This window comes from Parasteatoda tepidariorum, chromosome 8, assembly GCF_982258835.1.
Source record: "Parasteatoda tepidariorum strain Cologne lab strain chromosome 8, Ptep-v5.0, whole genome shotgun sequence".
Lineage (NCBI taxonomy): Eukaryota > Metazoa > Arthropoda > Arachnida > Araneae > Theridiidae > Parasteatoda > Parasteatoda tepidariorum.
The window spans coordinates 88648915-88673302 of NC_141762.1; the positions used below are offsets into that span (position 1 = coordinate 88648915).

General features: G+C 32.2%; 1 protein-coding gene and 1 pseudogene across 1 annotated transcript; one reads left to right on the forward strand and one right to left on the reverse strand.

Moving 5' to 3' along the window:
* Positions 1-1534: 1534 nt before the first annotated feature.
* Positions 1535-16122, reverse strand: LOC147806511 (uncharacterized; annotated as a pseudogene).
* A 270-nt stretch (positions 16123-16392) lies between these two features.
* LOC147806512 (uncharacterized) lies at positions 16393-24357 on the forward strand. The gene is made up of 3 exons (XM_087149658.1): positions 16393-16549; positions 17754-18319; positions 18723-24357. Exons 1-3 carry the CDS (start codon positions 16393-16395, stop codon positions 19131-19133), a joined length of 1134 nt encoding a protein of 377 aa, XP_087005784.1. The 3' UTR covers positions 19134-24357.
* The last annotated feature ends 31 nt before the right edge of the window (positions 24358-24388 follow it).

Here is a 24388-nt window from a genome sequence, read left to right on the forward strand (position 1 = left end):
GTTTTAACGTTATCTACTTCTATTTCTAGAAGTTGAAGAGGTGTTTTGGCGTCTCGCAACTCTTCTTGTGTAATAAATCTAGACATTAACTTTATATCTGATAAAGCACCAAATGAAAATGGTACCTTTGGCGCAGGTTTTTGGAATAACCTTAAAAGAGGTTCCAAGAGTGCAGCGACTGAAATGAAAAATGCTATCTTGGAAAAAATGAGTTTATCTCTGAAAGCATCTTCAATATTTACAATAGTCACAGTTTTGGGCAGATCTTTTCTGCATTTCTTAAAATATTTGAAAACACGTGGAAAAACTTCTCATACTAATTCGGCCACAGAAACATTTTCGACCCATCTTATTTGATAAAATTTTAATGGAAAAACATTTGAATTTGTCAAAGCTATGAAGTCTGCACGTCTAGCCGGACTGTCTTTGAACATTTTGTACAAAGATTGAAATAAAATATTCAGTTTCCAATTAGAAAATCTCCTGCCATTGTTGGGATGGCAAGTTACCCTGGCTGCAGGTATGAAATTGGTAGCTCGGTTATTAAGGGTGTCTTGGAGTCAGGAAAAACTTCGATTAAACACTCCAACAAATATAGCCTAGTGTTTTTCCTTCCCCCAAGTAGTACAGTTAGTTCGTCAATCACGTCAACACCCCCATTTCATACCCTTTTTACACTGTTTGGTAGGTCTGACCATGCCTTACTTCAGAAAAGGAATAAGTAAAAGCAGAAATTTCGTACTTTTCTGGTGAATGAAATAGTGCCTTTTTTTTCTTTCTTTTTTTTTGAAGTAATAAGCAGTTTTTCTTTTTATAATAAATAAACTAAACTTCGTGAAATCTTATTAATTTAATTAATGTAAAATTATAAATTTTAATAAAAAAAATTTAGATATTTCTTTCGCTTCATTATTCACTCTTTAAATTTTATTCAAAACTGTTACATGCATAGTGTTTTAAATTCCAAACCTGGTTCTTCTATTCACTGCTACTTTTTTCCGTTTTTTAAATTTAGAGATATTTCAAAGTTTTTTAGCTTAAATTCTAAGAAGATTCATTAAGCTTATATGTATTTTGTGTTCTTTCTACAATTCTAAGTAAAGCGTAATATTTTATAGTTATCATTATTATTTTAAAGGTATCATAGTTACTTTCTTTTCCTTCGATAGTTTATTATCTCCACAGCATTCACAAAAAGCAAGATAATATGAAATTCAAATCGAACGAGTATTATATATATATTGTCCACTTTATAATTACACAAAATTTCGCTAAATGTTTTATTAATTATATTTTTAAAAAAATAAGAAAGCCACACAAATAAAAAAAAAAATCTTTCCTTTATTTTTGTTTACAAAACTAATTATCCCACTGATAGTTATCAGTTTTCGAAAAAAATATATATATTCTGTAAATATCATGACAATTAAAGAAATAGATTTAAATTCGATCGATATCAATCTTTTTACTAATTATCGCGTTTTACTAAAATTAAATATAACTTTTTTTTTCTTAACAAGTTACAATTCCTTCATACAATAAATGTTTAAAAAATGTCCTAAAGACTATGAATGTATGCATACGAAACATTGAAAATATCAAAATAATGACCAGGTTAATCAAATGAAGAAATCTCCACTCGACTTGTTTTTGGATAAATACTGCCATTTGTACTTTTGGCTTATACATAAATCTTACCACAGAATTAGAAGAGGAAGGACTTTGCTATCAGAATTTTCAGTCTTTGTAATCATATTTTTTTTTACTGTTCTGTTTTTTCTCTATCGCTGCCAGTATGTAGTCGGGATCTCGGATAGTCATTGATCTGGGATTTCAGGCAACAAACAATCAAGGTAAAATCTTTAAGTTTTTCTTCCATTTCAGTTGCCCAAAACAAGTCATCTCTTTCAATTTTTTCAACTTTAATTCCCGTTATGGTCCAAAAAGTAAAAAAGCAGAACTTAGCTTTTGTCACGTGCAATTAATTGTCCTTTCACCTGAAAATAAAAATTGCGTTTTTTGTTTATTTCTGTAATGCAAGATTTTTCTTCGTCCGTCTTCCAAAAGGTGAATTTTCTGTCAAGTATAACTTCATTTGGAAATAAATTTCTACAAGTCAGAGGACACTTAACTTCAACAATACATTTATTTTCGTCCAAATCCTGTACAATTCCGTTAGGAGTGGCACCAAAGAAACTATATTTCTCGTCAACATTCTTCAACCTTTATATTTGCAAATTCTTCTAAAGCTTGTATTGCTGTTTTTTCCTTCTGCCGACCGTGCATCATGGCCTGAGTGTCAAAATTTTGGTACAATATGCTTTTGACAATATTTTTACAGCTGGTTGTTGGTAACTTATTACATACAGTTGCAAACATCGATGAGGTAAGCGTTCTTGTCTTTCTTTGACAATAAATAAATACACTTATTCTGACTCCATTAGTTCATTTATTAAAGGTTCCAGTTATTTAATTTTAACATTATAATTCATTAGATCTTACATAATTCAGTAACAACATGTGTGTTTTTTACGAGAAGCTTATTTATATCAATTATCAATCTATTAGTGGTTACAGTTAAAAGGAAGTTGTACAGTTAATAAGATAAATTACAAATAAACATTAAATTAATAAATAAACATAAAATTAATAAATAAACAAATTACAATTATTGTGACAAAGCAAATAATTTAAATTTAGTTTCGAAATGTTGGAATTATTAGTGTTGCATACAAGGCCTTCTGCAGGCTCGTGATGCTGCCACATAAGCAACTTCTTCCTTTCTTCTTTCCAAAGTGGGCTATCTCTCTGCAACTCTTTTTTCTAATATAGATCTTTCTTCTGAATTTTTTTCTAACTCATTTAGAAATTCAGCTTTTCTTTTGTTCCAAACAATTCTTTTGGAATATCTGGTTTCTAAGAATTTGGACCATAAGCATCATCAGGAAACAATTTTCTTCGTCTACATTTTTTTGGTTTATTTTCTATATTTCTTTTACGTTTAGCTGAAGACTATTCTCTTTTTTTTACAGAATTGGCCTGGACTATTGTTTGTTACTTCTTTATGAATTTTACTATATTTTTCTTAAGTATTAAAAGCCAACAAAGAAGCATTGTATTTCGCTTCATAAAACCCTTTTAAAGAAAAATTTATCCTCTTTCCCCCGACATGTTTGGCAATTACTACGTTAAATTATTCCACCGCATTATTAGTGGAATTATAAAGCAAGCTTCTGGCATGGTTAGTCAAATTCCCTATAATTTTCATGATTTTAAACAAAATCCCACTTTTTTCTAATTCTGAGATATAATTTATATCTTCTCCACAGTGTGTATGGTCTCCAAAAACATGTCGTGGAGCGTTTTTCATATCCTTTATTAGATCAACTTGTGCATTTACTTGATCTTTTCTATGCTCTGACGCCTCTACAATTGCATTTCTTAATCTAAGTATTCTTTTGTCTTGCAATTTGCGAACTGCGGCATGTCCTAATTTTGTATTTCTTGCTACCTCTTTCAATTTGTTACAGGAATTTTTTAAGAGGTAGTTCTGACATTCAATTTTTTCAACTTCGAAGGTGCCGTATGGGTTAGCTTCCAAAACTTCTTTGTACACATTACTGTCACCATCTCCAATCATAGCTACTTATTTTGCAACATATAATGGCATGCTTTGAAGGAAACCTTGAACAATAATGTCTGATTCCATTGAAGTAGAGCTGCCTTCCCAATTTTTATAATATTTGTGATGTGGCACTTCAACCTCTTTTCTTTGGGAAACTTCGCAGGTAAAACAATATTTATTTCGAACTTGTAGGTGCAGCATTTTTTAGTTTGAAAACCAATTATGGCAGCCTACAAGAAAAATCAGAATATTAGTTTTTGTTTTGTTTAAAAAAGTCTTGCTTTCAAATATATTTTTTACTCTGCTAAAAATTAATTTTAATTGATAATATGTAAGTTTATGCGAGCAAAAATCTAATTCGAACTCTTAATTACAAATTATAAATCATATGTTATAAAATATAAATTATAAACAAAATAATATGTAATAAATAATATGTAATAACTAAAATAATATGTACTATATAATTATGCTCGGGATTAGAAATGAATACAATATATATTCTGTTGGTCATGACCTAAACTTGTTAATTTAAATTTAAAAAAAATATATATATATATAATTAAAAAAATAAGCATGTTTTTTAAATATTAAAGTCTCTTCAAATATGAATGTTGTGTAATGAATTTGAGAAAGTGAAGAGGTAAATTTGAAAGAAAAAAAAATTCATCGTAATAGTTTATTTCCTAAGAATAACTGGTAGTTATCATTTACTATGCATTATTTTGCTTAGTTAGAAATAAAAAATTCAATAAAGATATTTTAAATTGATTCGTCGAATAAATAATTATTTTTATTAGTCCCAAAGACAAATTGTGGCCTTCAACTCTATATATATATATATCAAAAATCTCGTTGTTAAACAAAAAATAGTGATAAGAGATAATTCAGAACTACTTCAGGGATTCTAACGATCTGTCTCGCATGTGACACATGTTTGTCATAAAAACATTTTTTTATAAATATGTCTGAAATATCTTAGTACAGATATATAAAAATAATTTTATTTATATTAATTTCGAGTAGGACTAAAAATAAAAATCTGCTCAGAGTTGCAAAAGTAGATAAAAAAAACTTATAACAAAATATTTCAAAAGGATCAAATGTCTCCTCATGTACTTAATTAAAGAAATTAAAATAACTGAAAATTATCCCTGTCTAATTTTTTAAGAATAAGTTTGGATAATTTAAACGTATAAACAAGCAACAATTATGATACGATTATTAAAGAATTTTTTACTAAACATTTTATAATGCCATGCTGCCAATCAAACTGATCCTGAATTTATTATATTTTCCTCTAAATAAATAAAAAAATAGTTTAAATTGTTAGATTCAGTGGTGGAAACAATGATCACCCAACTGCACATGACTTTTCAACAGAGAGCTATCATGATAGTTACACAAAATATAATTAGCACTTGTGGAATGTCGAATTGTCAGCCAGACAATGACTCAGTTCTGATTCCAACTGAAGTGCTTACAGCTTCTGAAATATCTCAGTTGAACTCCAACGATGATGATTCCGAATCACAGAATCTCAAAAGCGAAAGTTAGATATTTATGATGATTATGATACGGAAAGTTTTTCAAGTTTTGAGTCTGATGAAGGCTTTGTTCACAGTATATCAAGCTCAGAAGACGATTCAAGCGATGAGGAAGATTTTTCGAGTGTTCGACTGTGGTGTAAAATTGAGTTCTCACGCTCCTACGATTTATGGTAATGCGGGCATGAAAGCTTGCGTGACAAATATTTCTGATCCACTAGAGTACTTCGAGCTGTTACTGATGACATTGTAAATCATATTGTTACTGAAACCAAAATTTTTGCTGCTGAAAATTTAAATAAATTTAAGAGCAAAGAACATTCCCGAACTCGTCATTAGATTGAAACTAATGCGAATGAATTGAGAGTATTTTTTGCAACATTAATTTTGCAAGGAATAATTGCGAAACCAACACTGTAAGAATGTATTGGTCAAAAAGAAAGCTAATTGAAACTCCTAGTTTTTCTAACCTCATCAGTTCGAGAAGGTTTGACCTTATTATGCAATTTATTCATTTTGATAGGAATGAAAACACTAATTCTTCTCTTCCTCAGCCAAAACTAAAAAAAAAAAAAATATGGACCGTTTTAAATTACTTACAGAAAAATTTTTCGGAAGTTTATACACCCGAACAAGACATATGTATTGATGAAAGTCTATAGCTGTATAAAGGGAGACTTTCTGGGACCCAATACTTACCACTTAAAAAGCTCAACTCATAATCCTGAAATCGTAAAAGTCCCAAATAAATTGAAAAATGTGGAAATAGAGAAGCCTAAGATTGCTTTAGATTATAATAATACGATGGGTGGTGTAGATCGCATGGATCAGCAAATTGGATACTATGACATAACTCGATCTCGTCTGTGCTGGTTATAAACGTAAATGTTTTCTAATTATAATCAACACTAAAACAAGTATCTCATAGAACAAAACTCTTTTTACTATCTCAAGTGTACACAAGATATAAAAACATATATGCGTTGCTAACAAAAGAATGATGTAAGAAATAATCATTGCATTTGCGTTGATGCACTTGCGTCTGAAACATCCTCCCCACCATGATCAACCGTAAGGGGTATGATCAGTTGAACAGGTCCAGATATTTCCTTGCCATCAGAACGTCAAGTACAAGTGCGGACTTATCCATTGCGTCCTTTAATTAGTCCAGTTACCAATGCTCTTTTCCACGTATGTCGTGGTCTTACATCTTCATGTCTCCAACACGAACATGAGATGATTTTTGAATGTTACGAACTTGGTGGAAAGATCGTAATTGCAATAAATAGTCCTTGTGCCATTTCTTCCAAAATTCGTCTAATAAAACCTGTTGTTGCTTGTACAATTTTGTCAAATTTCTACTAGATGTCAGAATTTAATTGCGCAATAAATCGAGTTACATTACCTTGCACTGTTTTTTTCTTTCTTTTCAAGAGTGCCAGACTGTCGCCAAGTTCTTTTTTGTTTTGTTTCTCCATCATTGAGTAATACTGATGTTTGACGTTTCGTTAGTTTTTAAAAGAGTGACTGCGTAAATTACTAATCATTCGTACTTAATTTTAAACCGAGTTGTTTCGGTACCAAAATGGGCTGGTTATAAACATAAATGTTTTCTAATTATAATCAACACTAAAACAAGTATCTCATAGAACAAAACTCTTTTACTGTCACAAGTGTACACAAAATATAAAAACATATATGCGTTCCCAACAAAAGAATGATGTAAGAAATAACATCGTCAAAGGAAATATTACAAGAAAATATTTCGTTATTTATTGGACATAACAATTTTTAATTCTTTTCAGCTGTGGAGGAAAAAGGGAATAAAAAATCGAATTTGGAATTCAGACTTAAACTAGCTGAAAGAATTGTTGAAAAATATCACACTCACAGACATGTGAAATCAAAACCAGCTGAAACAGTTTTGAATACTTTAAGATTGTCAGCACGCCATTTTCCTGATTATATTCCGCCTACAGAAGTAAAGAAAGAACCTACTAGTCGATGAGTGGTATGTTGCAGCAAAAATGATGCCAATGGAAAAAGAATTCGCCGTGAAACACGTATTTATTGCAAAGACTGTAATGCCCCATTATGTGCAATTCCATGTTTTAAAGTATATCATACTCAAAAAGATTTTTAGGTAGTTACTGTATTTAAATGTTTCATAAAGTTTTACATTAGTTGTATTCATTTAGGACTTTCAATTTAATATTTGTCTTGCATTTATAATTAACTATAATCTACTATTTAATAAGTATCATTTATTAATTATTTTAAAGTGAGTAAAAACTATTATTTGTGTACTACAAATACTTTAAGAAATTTTTAAAACGCGCGAGGCGAGCTATCTACGGCATCGCTAGAAAAGGGTGACATTTTCGGCAGAATGGTGGGGGGAAACATCTGCCACTTTCGACTACTGTTTACTAGTAATACTGCGCGAGTTAACTTCACGAAAACTGCCCATTTCCCTAACCGTCGAAGGGTTAAAAGTGATAAAATATGAATTTTATACTCAAATATTTCCGTCTGTTGTTTTACACTACCTTTGCAAACTAAGTAATCAGTGCTATTTTTGTCATTATAATGAGTACATGTCGCTACAATATATGATTTTAAAAAAAAGAATCGACTTGTATTGATGTAAAATAGAAATGTTATGTACTTTTATTGCTTGAATTCTAAAGTATAAGCATTTTTCATTGGAGGTTGTAAGCATGCAGTTTCGCTTATTACCTGGGTGCACAGGCGGAGTGAAGAGCCAACTCCTACTTCAGTAAAATCCTATTGAAAGAAAAGCAAAACTGTCCGAAGTGGGCACAAAGCTAGGGATATCCCTCTTCCCAAATTAGACAACGATAACTCAACAAACGATGAGTCCATTGGCGTCGTCAGATAAAATTTATTGGGGGGGGGGGGGCATACTTAGACTGTTATTTTTTATTTTTCAAGTTTCTTATATATATATATATATATATATATAAATGTAGCTTTTTCTTAATGTATAACAAAAACATGACATCAAACAGAAAAATATCATATTTTACAATCCTGTCAATATCTTATACTACAATTATTGAAATTCAATGCAATGCATAATTATGAAAACTGAAACATCTTGATTATAGAATCTTGAACTGAACATCTTGATTCTATGATGTAGAGTGTTCCGTACTCTACGTCCTTATATATAATTTTGGAATAATCTTTAAGAATATAGTTTAAAAATATATATACAAATTAGGGATCGCAAACTACCATTTAAGAGCTGGAAAAAAACGATATGAAAATCTTAAGAATCGCTATTAAGACTTACGGAAATAAAGTTTTAAAACGAGTTTGATTGCCGAATGAAGTTTAAAATGTCTTTCAATTCCCCTATGTTTTTTCAGCAATTACACATGCATTTCTTATCTCATCTTCTCAATTGATGATTGGTCATGTTTTGATTTTCTTTTTCTCAACTTAAGTACTGATTTGTAATCCTTTTTTTACACTTCATTTGTGACAAGAACTCAAGAAATTTATTGAAGAAATAGTCTTTTCGGAACATCCTGTACACAATTCCATTAAAAAGTACTATTAAGTGAACTGAGAATTACAAATCAATTGTAGTATCTCTAATAAAATACAACATGAAGACTAGTCAAAACATATAAGAAAATCGATAAATACAATTTAAATTCCTTTTATTTAATTCTTAAAGTATATTATTAAGAAATAACTTGACAAGCAAGATTTATAATTATATAGTATTCAGGAAAAAAAAATTATGCTCACAATTAGTATTTTAGTCTGAGACCCTGAGTAAAAACTTAAAGGATCACTAGTAGTTTTTAGAAATAAATATAATAAAAAAATACTATGACAACTACGAAGATTGTAAAAACATTTCTATTTGCAAATTTGCCATGCATTTTTTCGCAATTTTTATTGCATTTTTTCGAGCTTTTGGTGCTTTTTGTGAAAATTGCCGAAAATAAAGAGGTTAACTGATCATGAAAAACAGGTGGAATTTCTTTCTACAATAAATATTCGTGCTATTGCGATGATAAAGATAGGTAGTTCAAATTCAAAGAGTTCTGTAAGTTCTTAAAATTGAAAGACAATAATGGTAAAAAGGGATGCTGTGAAAAGAAACCACGTCCTCGTGTCATGAAAGACAAGATTAACATGGTATAAAACCGATACCTAACTTAGTCAAAAACATCTAACGTTGTCATAGTTTCTTCTATGAAAACTAAAATATTAAAAGTAATTCAGAAAAATGACTCTTACACGAGCTTCACAATTTCTTTTTTTTTTTTTTTTCTTCATATTATTTCTTCTATATTGACATCAATTGAAATACTAATTTTGTACCATACCACTTTTTTCTGATAATTATAAAATTACAAATCCAGTTTGTTGCGTTACTTCTTAACAATTTTAAAATTAATTATACAATAATATTTAAATCCTTTTTATTTTTTCACTGGCCGCAATTTTTACTCATTATATTTGTGCAAAAATTAAAATTATACAAAAATACTAAGATTGAAATGTATTCGAACATAAGGTTAGAGCATATTAAGAAAAACTTGTTTAAATTACGCCAAATATATTTTTCCTAGATTGCACCTGGGAAATGAAAATTTGTGCAACTTTTTTACTGTCAATAATGTCTAAAATGTTTTTATGGACGTAACACAATGCTACATGGTTTAACCTCTTTTGGGTCATTGTTGATCTTAAATACATTTTTAATTTTCTTAAGGCACTGAAGCTTCTTTCGGCTTCACAAGACGAAGCAGTGCAAACTAAAAGGATTCTTACCAAATTTTCAACACTTTTAAATAAACATCTAACTTCTTTGATTGTTGAAGAGAGTGCTTTTTTCGCATCATCGCAAGCAATTGACTTTAAAGTTTTTATGGAAAAGTTGGAGCTCAATTTTTAAGGCATCTACGTCAATTTCTGGATAACAATTTAAGCTTTCCGATTTTTCGAACTTAAGCAGAACATTTTCCAACAAAATTTGTTTTTTTACACCTGGTTGATCTAAAATACGATTTTTTAACCCACTTATCGCTGTATCAACCATGTGATAAAATTGTTGGCGATAATATTCTTCGCACGAATTATATCCGTGTGAAGGAGTAGGTCCACTATATCTCTTAGGTGGGTTTTTTTTTTGCCTTGGAAGTGATACTTCTTCCAGATCATTTTGTTGAATTGCTGCTCAACATTCTTCAAAATGGACCTTGTGCCATTAAATCTTACATTCAATTCAATTCATTCTTCAAAAACTTTTGAAAAGTTTTCTTCAGATCTCAGATCTGACAATCCTTGAATCATGACTTCAATAGATTTACATAGACTCGACAAAGTGTTTTTTTTTTACCTTGAAATAATTTATTGATTGTCTCCAGCATTTCGATTATTTTTTTCCCCATTATCAGTCTTAAATATGTCGTTCCATTTAGGAAAGTGTTCAGTAGGCCACTTGCCCCATCATAATTTTTCGATGTCAGCTCTTCCAAGGTTTTTAAGATTATGTCATACTTTTTAAGAGCTTCGTTGATTTGAGAATGCCTGTAAATCCATCGCGTAGGGCACAACTTCTTTGGAAGAATCACAAACATTTTTCATAATTAAATTGCAACAATGGGCACCGCAGTGAATATAATCAGCAAGAGGTTGTTTTGCGATTAAGATGCTTTGGACATCCTTTTTATTTCCTCTCATATTTGCTGCTCCGTCATAGGTTTGCCCTCTCAATCCTTCTAAGGGAAGTTGAAGTTTCAATAGGACATCCGTTATTAGTGATGCAATGTCTTCTCCAGTTGTTGCCGGGGTCTTATAAAATCCTATAAATGTTTCTTGTGGTTTTAAATTGTCATCTATCCACCTTATGCAAATGCTTTCTTGCTCAACCCCTGAAATATCTCTCGTTCCATCACAAATTACGGAAATTGACTTCATTTTCCCGATGAGAGTAAGACTTATTTCCCTGCCAAATATTTCAAGGATTTCGTTTTGAATATCCGGATGGGTGTAATTTTTTTCTCTTTTTAACCATTGTTTTAGATTTTGCCTATATTCACTGCGAAGTCTCAATAGTTCCATAAAGTTTCCTTCCTACCACACTTAACGATTTCTTTCTGCTTATTAGAAGCATTTCTCAAGAGATGATTTGTGCACGCAATTTTTTCGACCGCGATAGTATCATATGGCCGAGAATCTAAAATCTTATAGAAGTTGCTGTCCCCGTCTCCAATGAATTTTGAATAAATTAATCCTTCATTTGAATGCTATTATTAAACCCTTCAACTAAAATGTCCGATTCCATGGCTGAAGAGCTCCCAGACCAATTTTTATAACAAATATGTTTCACAGGTGATACTTGCTTGGTAGTTGCTCGAGAGCATATGCAGCAATATTTGGTTCTCACTCCAAGAAAAGAACTTTTCCAGCAGCTTGTCCAACAATAGAGGCCTATAATATAATGAAAAATAAAAAATAATTAAAAAAACACAACTTTTAATAAACATTAGTAATTTTTATATACTAATTAAAACGTTTTAAAAATCAACGGAATTCAGGGCCTGATCATCGGCTAGGCCCAATACGCATGGGCTTAGGGCACACATTGTCTGCGGGACTTCAAAAATTAGTAAAAAGTCCTCAATATTACTATTTCTTTTAAATATTGAAAAAAAGTTTTTCTCAAAAAAATTTCTTTTTTTTAATTCTTTAGAGCTTGATTACCCAAATCTTTCCCTTCTAATGAATTATTATACAATTTTCTAACTGCGCCCTCCATTTTTAATTTAGTTATAATTACTAATTGCTCCTTTTCCCAATCTGCTAATTTAGCAGTAGTTTCAAGAGCCTGAAAATACTCATCATAATTGTCACTAGTTCGATTGGGGACAATAGAAATGGGGATTATAATCCTTCTGCCGTACTTAATTGCTTATGTTTTCTATAAAATAATATACAAATAACAGTATCTATAAATACTACCACATAACCAAATATTAATTAAAAGTGTCTGGCGATCCTGGTCACGGCACCAGAAATATATGTGGTGATGTTCAGATGAAAGGAATAACTTTTTTTCTTCTTTCTTTTTGCTGAAGTATGAATCGCGAAGGGTCGTGGCATCCAAAAATATGCATAGGTAAAATGTCTTCTTTTAACGCACGGATTTTATTGTTTTCGGGTACATTTTGTTCGTTTTTTCTAAATCGAACGGCCTCAATTTAACTGCTAACTGCTAAATCCTAACTGCTGCCCGAAATCTAAGTATTCTATCGTCGAGCAACTTCCTTAGTGTGTGGTGCCCGTATTTACCACACTTAACGACTTCTTTCAGCTTATTAGAAGCATTTCTCAAGAGATGATTTGTGCACTCAATTTTTTCGACGGTGACAGTGTGATATGGCCGAGAATCTAAAATCTTCTTATAGAAATTTCTGTCCCCGTCTCCAATGAATTTTCAATAAATTAATCCATTCATTAGAATGGCTATTATTAAACCTTTCAACTAAAATGTCCGATTCCATGGCGCTCTTCACAAGAAGGGATTTGATATTTTATTTTGCTGGATACCGAGTCACGTCGGTATACCAGGAAATGAGTTGGCTGATTCTGCAGCACGATCTGCCACTACTGCCTTATCAATTTCTGTACCATACTCAGATATTAAATTACATATTCGGCAGATTATCGTATCTCTTTGGCAACAACATTGGGATCTTCAAACTCAAAATAAACTATATAATATAAAATCTGATCTCAATCATATACCAGTATTGCGTCGACGTAGTGCAGATGTAAAGCTTACTCGTCTCAGAATCGGCCACACTCGATTAACCCATCTTCATCTATTATTTGGAGAACCTCCTCCTAAATGCGACACTTGTAACGTTTTACTTACGCTTCATCACATTTTAACCATTTGTCCCTGTTTTAACCAACATCGTATTACCTTTTTTAACAGCACTATTTTATGTATGAAGGATTTGTTAGGTGAAATCCATCATCCTAACATTTTCGCATTTATGCGAGCTATTGGTATTTTATATTGTATATAGAAGGTTTTATCTGATTTTATTCACTCCTATTTATTATCCATTCACCGTTTTACCTTATATAAATACACCTTTTATTGGATTTTAGTGACTTTTAAATATATTCATCTCGTTATTGACGGTTTTATTACCTTTATGTATTTTATAGAAAAAGAAATGTTCTTTTTCTACATTTACATTTTCAGCTGCATTAACGAACTGTTTGGCGCAGCATGTCCTCTTTTGGATCTTGTGCCATTAAACTCTACAGACAATCAATCAATCAGTCCGATTCCATGGCTGAAGAGCTCCCAGACCTATTTTTATAATAAATATGTTTCACAGGTGATACTTGCTTGGTAGTTGCTCGAGAGCATATGCAGCAATATTTGGTTCTCACTCCAAGAAAAAGAACTTTTCCTGCATGTTGTCCAACAATAGAAGCCTATAATACATTGAAAAATAAAAAATAATTAAAAAGAACACAACTTTTAAGAATCATTAGTAATTTTTATATACTAATTAAAACGTTTTAAAAATCAACGGAATTCAGGGCCTGATCATCGGCTGGCCCAATACGCATGGGCCTGGGACCCACAATGTCTGCGGAGCTTCAAAAATTAGTGAGAAGTCTAAATATTACTATGTCTTTTATATTCTTAGTAAAAATATTACTATTTCTTTTAAATATTGAAAAAAAAAGTTTTTCTCAAAAAAAATTCTATTTTTTTTAAATTCTTTAAAGCTTCATTACCCAAATCTTTCCCTTCTAATGAATTATTATACAATTTTCTAACTGCGCCCTTCATTTTTAATTTAGTTATAATTACTAATTGCTCCTTTTCCCAATCTGCTAAGTTAGCAGTAGTTTCAAGAGCCTGAAAATACTCATTATAATTATCACTAGTTAGATTGGGGACAATAGAAATGGGGATTTCAATCCTTTTGCCATACTTAATTGCTTATGTTCTCTATAAAATAATATACAAATAACAGTATCTATAAATACTTCCACATAACCAAATATTAATTAGAAGTGTCTGGCGATCCTGGTCACGGCACCAGAAATATATGTGGTGATGTTCAGATAAAAGGAAAATCTTTTATCTTCTTTCTTTTTGCTGAAGTATGAATCGCGAAGGGTCGTGGCACCCAAAAATATGTATAGGTAAAATGTCTTCTTTTAAAGCACGGATTCTGTTGTTTTCGGGTACATTTTGTTCGTTTTTTCTGAATCGAACGGCCATGGTAAATGCTGTCCGAAATCTAAGTATTCTATCATCGAGCAACTTCCTTAGTGTGTGATGCCCGTATTTACCACACTTAACGATTTCTTTCAGCATATTAGAAGTATTTCTCAAGAGATGATTTGTGCACTCAATTTTTTCGACGGTGACAGTGTGATATGGCCGAGAATCTAAAATCTTCTTATAGAAATTTCTGTCCCCGTCTCCAATGAATTTTGAATAAATTAATCCATGCATTTGAATGCTATTATTAAACCTTTCAACTAAAATGTCCGATTCCATAGCTGAAGAGCTCCCAGACCAATTTTTATAATAAATATATTTCACAGGTGATACTTGCTTGGTTGCTCGAGAGCATATGCAGTAATATTTGGTTCTCACTCCAAGAAAAAGAACTTTTCCTGCAGCTTGTCCAACAATAGAAGCCTGTAATATAATGAAAAATTAAAAAATAATTCAAAAAACACAACTTTTAAGAAACATTAGTAATTTATATATACTAATTAAAACGTTCTAAAAATCAACGGAATTCAGGGCCTGATCATTGGCTAGGCCCAATACGCATGGGCCTAGGGCCCACAATTTCTGCGGGGCTTCAAAAATTCCTCGATATTACTATTTCTTTTAAATATTGAAAATAATAGTTTTTCTCAAAAAAATGTCTTATTTTCAAATTTCTTTATATTGTAATACGACCAAACTCAGGTAAACATTGCACTAATAAAATTCGAAAGTAAGGTGGGCTAGCTTTGTGTTCCCTTAGCTTATTAATAATTACAGATTAATGACATAGCAAAAATCCATGACAGTTCTTGCTTGTGGTCACCAAATGTCTTTTCCTATTTTTATTTGAACATAACTTTTTATATATATATATATATATATATATATATATATATATATATATATATATATATATATATATATATATATATATTTAGTAATATTTAAGATCAAATTTTAAAGCAGTAATTTGAATAACATATATCTACAGAACAGGATTTTGAAATTCCCATATCTAAGTAAATTATTATTGAAATGTGTTTTTCATTTTCTATGAGTAGATAAAATTTTAGATCTTTTGGATATTTTTTATGTGTTGAAATGTATTTTTTAATATAAATTACAATTAGTAGAGGAAAAGATGTAAATATGGGCACCCTCTTTTGTTTTTTTGATAAAGTTATTTTCAATTCGAAAAATTCTAGATTTTTGTCTTTCATTAACAACTATAACAAGTTTCCTAAATGCGAGAAGGCAAAACAATGATTAACATCAATTATTTCAAAAACGGCGATTTTCAAAAATCTTTTAAAAAGCACCAGAAAAAATGGGGTGTAAATATGGGCCCTCTTCAAAAAAGTGGCCAAAAATAGTTTAAAAACAGGATAAAACAATACAAAATGGTAGAGAATTTATTTATTACAGGAAAATAATTATTTACAGAAATCGCAAACATAACTGGCTCTTTCAGCCCCGGCACAATCTAAGTGTGCCCACATTTGGCACATAACACATCTCACCCACACTTTTTTCCAAGTGTCTTCAGAGAACTTTCCATCACAAAAAATGCAAGTTGCATCGCTTGAGTCTGGTTTATCCCCACCGTTGACATCTAGATTGGTATCATTATCACTGTCCATAAGGGAAGGGTCATCGTAGTCTGATGAGTCCAATGATGAATCGTATCGTTGCGTGGGTCTAATTTTCTTTTTTTGAAGGCCTTTCGTCCCATCCCTGCTCCCCGGCCGGTCTCTTACATCGGGAAAAAACTCAAGAACGTCTTCTTGAGAGCACTTTTGTCAAGCGACTTGGTCAACTGACCCTTGTATGGTGATCCGGTGATGAGGCTGAACCTTACTGCTTTGCGTCCACGAGTAGTGGTTCTATTCTAAAGGTTGGGAACAGGACATATGTCGAACGGAGAAATTGCACTTGAAGTTCCCGGGGAACATTGCGGTATTTCAGCTGCCTTATCAATTGACATAACTAGAACCTTATGTGCTTGTATATCAGGTAATCTCGAAGGAGAGGCAAATGATGTTGATGGTCCAGAGATAACAAGTAGAGGTACACGTGATTCTGAAACATTTTAAACTATGGAGCAACTTTTTCCTGCATCCAACTCAGCAGCTATAAAGTCAGCGTCAGAGGAGATGTAGCGGTTCATAGGGTATATTCCAGTTACTTTGAACCCGTTTATTGCTATCTCAGCCGTTTTAGTACGAATGTAGGCTTGGGTAAAATTCTCCACAACATCATAAGGTGTGAGAGGACGCCCACATTCTTTTGCAACCATACTCTCACTGTCTCGTTGTAGTACGTTTTCAGAGGCCCCATAAAAGTCCTATCTAGGGGCTGCAATTTGTGGGTGGAGGAAGGGAGATGATTGTCACATGGTTACTCTGGCCAAGTCAATCACATCTGGATTTCGAACGTGGCTTTAATGACAATCTAAGATCAACATTTCATCTATGCGTCTTCACATTTTTTTTGTTATTCATTAAAATCACTTTTTAATCTTTTTCTATTTAGTTTCTAAGGTGACTTCTTATTGCCACACTTTTTAACCCTTTAACGGGCCCTTTATTTCTAGTAAAGGTAAATTAAAGTATTTTTGGAATTGAAATTGTTGTAAGTAATTAATATATAAAAAAAGAAACCATTTAGTTTATAAAAATGCCATTTTTTGGTGGTAAATATATTTAACATGACCTATTAGGAACTTACTGACTTTTATTTTTCTTTATTTATAAAATAAATTCCTTAAATGCTACAAACTTCAAAAGGAATTATGCATTTTATAACTTTTATACGTTTTTTAAAAGTGACAAATGGTTACCAATTTTATTCAAACTCACTTCAAAAAAGCTGAAGTTATTGAAAAATGGAAACCTAAATTAAAAGTGGTAAAACGTGGTGGTAAGTATACTTACCACAGCCTTCAAAAGGGTTAACTTAACTTAATCTTGATACTGTAGCGATTCCCTTCTAGAAAATCTATTTTTAGATCAAACCCCCAAATTGTGCCTCTTCAGCCTACCCTGAGAGGTCGGGATTAAGGATTTTTATATTCATTCCAGAGAGTATCCCGTCAGTGAACAGTCGCACAAAACTTGTTAAGTTTCAATAAATTTATGTTAAGTTTTAGAATCGTCATCCTTGCTCTTTTCACACATTGGAGTCCTCATAATATATTTAGTGATTAGAGGAAAATAATCTACACTTTGAAACCTCTAAATTGGTGACCGGACTATAAATAAAAAAATCTTCTGATCCAGAACAATAGGTGACGCTGCCGCCGTAGTCATCCCTCCCTTCATTCGAGCTGACCCCGCCCTTTGGTTCTTTATGCCAGAATCGACGTTTGCGTTAGCAGCTCCAAAGGCAATCACAGAAGCGAAGACCAAATATAATTACGTCGTCGCTCATTTGCCACTGGATACGGCGACGATCGTGAGAGATGTGATCATGCAACCGGATGTCACTGATCCTTACATGGACTTGATATCCAAAATCATCGAACGCTGTGGAGAATCTAAAACAGAGGAGATCCGACGTCTATTGGCTGGAGAAAATCTTGGGGATAGAAAACCAAGTGAGCTCTTGCGAGATATGAAACGCAGAGCGGAAAATCACAAAATTGAAGACGAACTGCTTTTCGAATTATTTATCCAAGCGATGCCTCTCCCCGTCCAAACAATCATTGCTTCTATTTCCCCCTTGTCAACGGAAAAAGTTGCCGAAGTTGCTGACAGAATATTAGCGATCTCGAATCCTCTCCACTTCCCTCACTCCATTCATCCCAGAGTTCAACATGCACTCAATAAAAACAGATTTTAACCCTTATCCTGTATTGAGTCTGCGGCATGCAGATGTAAAATTAAATCGTCTCCGAACCGGCCACACTCGGCTGACACACTTACATTTGTTATTTGGGGAACCTCCACCCCAATGCAACACCTGTAAAGTTTTACTAACTATTCATCATATTTTAATCATCTGCCCATGTTTTAACCGTCATCGTCTAACCTTTTTTGGTAGTTCTATTTTAACTCTACAGGATTTGTTAGGTGACTCTCATTATCCTAACATTTTTGCGTTTCTACGCGCGATTGGTCTTTTATACTGTATATAACTGTTTTATCCTTTTTATCTACTTTTACTCACTTTTGAATACTCTGTCACGTTGTACCTAGTTTTATAAATTCCGTGTGACTTTAAATGAAGAAAATTTGTATTATACATTTACCTCATTTTAAAACCGTTTGTTTGGCGCAGCATGTCCTTCCTTGGACTTTGTGCCATTAAACCCTACATTCAATCAACCCAGAGTTCAACAACCCCACGGGATTCTCAACACCAATTTCATCCACTCTCTCCTTCTTCATCGAAAGTGGATGAAATTTCTCTCTCCCAGCTGTACAAGGAAGTAAAATCATTACGGAAGGAGGTGAACTTTCTTCGAAGCAGGTTTCGGTTTCGAAATGATACTCGAAAATCTTCGCGCCCTCGCTCCTCCTCCACTGCTTCTGGAAATAGTGCTACGAAGTTGTGCTTTTACCATCGTAAATTCCAGGAAAACGCACATAAATGCGTGCCCTCTTGTGATTTTTCAAAAAATCACAAGTGGTCAGGGAATAGCGGCGAGTAATTCCTTGCCTTCCAATCAATCTCGCCGTTTGTTTATCATGGACAAAAATTCGGGTCAATCATTTTTGATTGATTCCGGTAGTGATGCATCTCTAATAATGGCAACCAAAAAAGAAAAACAAAATCCTGAAATTCAAACGTTTCGTGCTGCTGTACCGTATAGATTTGTCATTTAAGAATAAACCATCGCGTTGTGTTCCTCCTTTGCCCTATTTAAACTAAACTAAGTGACCTCAGTTCCAGCATGGGATACCTTACCTGTTTATCTGTAAAGTAAAAAATAGAACTACCAAAAAAGGTTAAACGATGACGGTTAAAACATGGGCAATAAATTAAAATGTGATGGATTGTGAGTAAAACGTTGCAAGTATTGCAGTGAGGAGAGGGTTCATCAAACAGCAAGTGAAGGTGGGTCAATCGAGTGTGGCCAATTCGAAGACGAGTAAGTTTGACGTCTGCCCTACGATTACGTAGCACAGGCAATGGATCGAAATCAATTTTTATAGCGCGCAATTTATTATTAATTTGAAGATCCCACTGCTGCAACCATAGAGACTTTGTAAGCTGTCGTACGTGTGTTTTTATATCTTGGTATGGTATAGACAGAGAGAAAGGGTTTGTAGCAGATCGTGCGGCAACATCGGCCACGTCATTGCCCGGAATTCCGACATGACTTGGGACCCAACAAAATAAAATATCAAACCCATTTTTATGAAAAGAATTTAACAGATGATGTATAAAATTTAAAATTGGGTGAGTCGATTCTTCGAAATGTCCCAATTGGCGCAACACGCTCAAACTATCTGAATAAATGCAATATTTTCGAGTAGGCAGTGATGAGATCAATCGCAGAGCTAAAAGAATAGCTACAGCTTCGGCAGTGAAAATTGAACAAATATCTGGGATTTTAAAATTGTACGTGGCATCAGCAATGACGACGCCACAACCGACATGTCCTGGAGATTTTGAGCCATCTGTAAATACAGGGACGTATTGAGAAAACTGATGACGATGGGAAGTGAAAAGTTGCTGAAATATAATAGGAGACACTTGAGCCTTATTATAAGCAACAAACTGACAATCAAACTGGTATTGTGAGATGGTCCATGGTGAAATAAGCAAATGCTCAACTGATTGTGATGGCAAATCACAAATAGACAAATTTTCAATAAGTGATCGCATGCGAACGTTAAAAGGGCGAATATGACGTTAAAAGGGCGAACCATCCTAACATTTTTGCGTTTCTACGCGCAATTGGTCTCTTATACTGTATATAACAGTTTTTATCCTATTTACAATTTTATGTGTCTTTATTCAGCTTTGAATGCAACTGTTTTATGATACTTAACTACATTTAAATTTTATCTTGTTTTACTTACTCTTGAATGCGTTGGTTTCGTTGTATTCAGTTTTATAAATGCCGTGTGATTTTGAAGGGGAAAACTTGTAGTATACATCTACCTAGGATTTTATTTTAAAACCGTTTGTTTGGCGCAGCATGTCCTTCTGTGGACTTTGTGCCATTAAACCCAACATTCAATTCCAATTCCAATGTAAAGTAAAAAATAACACTATCATCATACCATACGAAAATAAATACAGTTTGAGGTAGTAAACAAATAAAAGGTTTATTAAGTTTAAAAGAAAACAGTCCTTAAGGGACCGTATAAAAACCATTAGCACTCTAATTTCACAATACATGCACACGTGGTCCCCTCTGATCGGACCTCCACAAATACTGGCTTACCAATTTCATCATGAGAGAAAAGATATACAGTTAATATACTTTCATGACTATATACATAGCTACACTTATTCATCCAGAATGAAAATATTTAGCACTCTTGATTTCACAATACAGCAACATATGGCACCCACTGATCTGACATCAAACACTGACTTATCAATTCAAAATGAGAGAAAGGATATACAGTTACCATATATGCCTTGCTATATATTTAGCCACACTTATTCAGATGGAGATCGAACAACACGTGCTATGGATATCCACCACGTGTGGAAGCTAGCAATGGTTACCATTATTCAGGGTCCTTTGAGGTGAAAAGCACCGAAATTCATTTTCACAAAACATACTCTATTCGTAGAAATTCCCTACTTCACGGGAAAGCTATTAATTTATTACCTCTGTATATAACTCCCACACATCATATGATATTAGCCATCACACCATCTATTTTTTGTTGTCACCAACTTTTCTCATTTTTCCGTGCCGACTGACTCTTACTTCTTCTAAGGAAGCTTATTCCCTCGGGTTTCCACCACAAATAGTAAATATGTATAATTTAAATTTGCAATCGAAAAGTGAAATGTATGAAATTAAAGGTTTACATAATACTTATTCTTAGTTACAATTATAATATTGAACAATAAAATTAATTATTACATTTATATAAAAATATTAAAAGTTTAGAAAAAAGGTTTATTTTCACTGTCATTAGTATAAATTAAGTCTCATGCTGCCACCTATTGGCACAAAGATTAGTAAATAAAAAGAAACTGTAAAGGAACTTTATCAGTACAAATACCCCCGTCCCTCAAAGAAATTTGTATGTTTTTAACCAAAAGGAAATTTACGAAAAAGAGCAACAAAAAAAAATTTATAATAATAAGCTTTATAAAACTACATCATAATTAAATTCACCTAAAAAAAATTATAGCCAAGGTAAAACTTATTTCACTTCACAAGAAGCACCACAAAGAAATTTTAATTTCAAACTCCTCTGAATGCAATCAAAATTCAGCTCAGCCGTGAATACGGTAATCACCTTAACTTGGCGCCGAGATAAGTAGAAAACCATACTAAAAAATTTTTTCATGTTCTTAATTTTTAAATTTATCAAACTCTAATTCATAAACTTAAATAACATTTAAAAAAATCTACCATTAAATTTTAACATGAGTTAAACAATTTGAATCTTCAAAAATCAACCCCCAAATTAAATTACATTATAACCATAAGTGTCAAGGTACTGGTACCAGTCAGGACAAAAATTAGCACCAAACATATATAATAAATACCATCACAATTAACAATACAAATCACATAAAAATATTCCTGAGTATAATATGCGCTAAACAACAACATCTGACATTATCACATTATAATCACATTTGAACCACAAGATCGGATTTTAACATCACTGTGACATTCTCATCATTCATATCACATGAAATAGATACACAAAAATAACAAATTCTTGAATCATAATACTATAATTTGCATAAAATGATTTATATCGGAGTAATCTTGACATCATAAGTCCATGAAACCTATTGCCTTAACGGATAAGAAAATTTTCTGTTTTCATGATACAAGTCATTTCAATAAGCATAATACTTAAATTTGCAATATCAAATATCTCCTTAATTTATTTTGAAACAGCCAAAAAATTATGGAACATGAAAATAAACAATTATTTTCAAGAGCATACATACATTTTCATAAAACACTTAATTATGTCTAACTCTACCATTTTGTCGAGGTCTTAAATTGTATCTCCCCCTAGTAGGTAAAAGTTGCATTTCCCCAAATTATTCGTTGTTTACTACATTGTCTCCCAAATTGTTAGGATTGTAAGGGTAAGAAGAAATATCTTCACTTTGTATAGGAACGGGTTGCAAAATCTCATTATTCTCGTCGTCGGTGTTGAGACAATCCAGCCTTTTTTCCATATGACTGATGTCTTCGATGTGCACTAACCTGTTATTATTAGGTTGATTAATATGTTGGATTCGCACAACCACAGGGTAGATGACCTCCACCACCTTATAAGGGCCAGAATTAGGTTTATTAAATTTCTTGCATAATCCTGGTGTAACACGTGGATTAAACCAATAAACTACATCGTCAATTTTAAAAGACACTTATATACTACTATTATTTCTACGATTTATATTATCATCTGCCGCCTTATTTAAATTTTCCTTAACCTCTTTATAAACTTTATGAAAGTTTTTTAGCAAAATGTTAGCAAAATCAAGTTTATCAGAATAAGAAAAGGGTGGTGGACTATCCAAAAATTTTCTAGGTAAGTTTAATTCTCTACCATACACAAGGTAAGCAGGAGAAAATTTAGTTGAGTCATGACATGCAGTATGCAGTGCGTAACACCAACAAAGCATAAGGCAATTGGTGATCCCAATCATTATGCCTCTCATTAACCAGGTCTCATTTCCCAGGGACCTGTGTTGACCATTGAAGAAGCAGCGGGTGATATGAATCGTTGTCTTGCCATAGTGTTATACAAACACATAGGTGAAAAGAAAGGTCTTAACCCACCTACGCGAATTTGCGACGAAGAGATTGAAATCTCTGACTTAGTCTCCATCAGAGACTTTACTGAGTCTTGTATGTATCTCAATGTTGTGGCATTAGCAAGAGATTTAGAACTAGAACTTGTTGATAATCACAAGTTGTTCCCAGATCAAGAACCATTAATTGACTTTTTAAGTGAGAACTATTTAAAAAAATATTCGATTGGATGAATGCATTGCTGCTGCAAGGAAGGATTTTTGTAGTTATGATTTTTAATTATTTAAATATATTTGTTTGAATAAATGTAATTAGTTTGTTACACATTTTTGTTTTTCTTTCTATGTGTTTACTGACTTTGCATTTTTCAGAGGATTGTGAAATTTTCTTTTTTAGCAGACATGAATTTTCTTTTTCAGAATATTTTTTTTTCAGGTTTTTAATATAAAATTCTCGCTTCAATTTAAAAACAAAATATCTATACTACAATGGAATTGCAAATACATTTAACAATGCAATGCATGATAAGGATAAGATTCAATACACAAGGTTTCAAATTTAATTAAATTAGAAAAAAAAACGACATTAAAAATATTGTATTTGACTGAAAATAGCAAACAAAATATCTATACTGCAATGGAACCGCAAATACATTTAATAATGCAATACATGATAAGGATAAGATCCAATAAACAAGGTTTCATATTTAATTAACTTTAAAAAAAAAAAAATTAAAGTAAAAAATTTTTATTTAACTGAAACTAGCAAAACAAAATATATATATTGAATGGAACCTCGCTCGTAACGTACAAGCATATACAAATACCATTATTCTCAATTCTTTCTACTTCAAAATATCATCTACTTTTTTAGTGTCGAAATAAAATATTAAAAAGCAACATAAATTTGTAGATGTATTAACATAACCTCAATGTTGTAAAAACAATTTTTTTAAGAAAAATATATATATAATTTAATAGTAT

Coding starts and splice junctions, on each gene's coding strand:
- LOC147806512 (XM_087149658.1), top strand. CDS start 16,393: ATGTCGAACGGAGAAATTGCACTTGAAGTTCCCGGGGAACATTGCGGT. Junction 16,550..17,753: donor TCCAGAGATAACAAGTAGAG/GTACACGTGATT, acceptor AAAAAATCTTCT/GATCCAGAACAATAGGTGAC. Junction 18,320..18,722: donor CACTCAATAAAAACAGATTT/TAACCCTTATCC, acceptor AAATTTGTATTA/TACATTTACCTCATTTTAAA.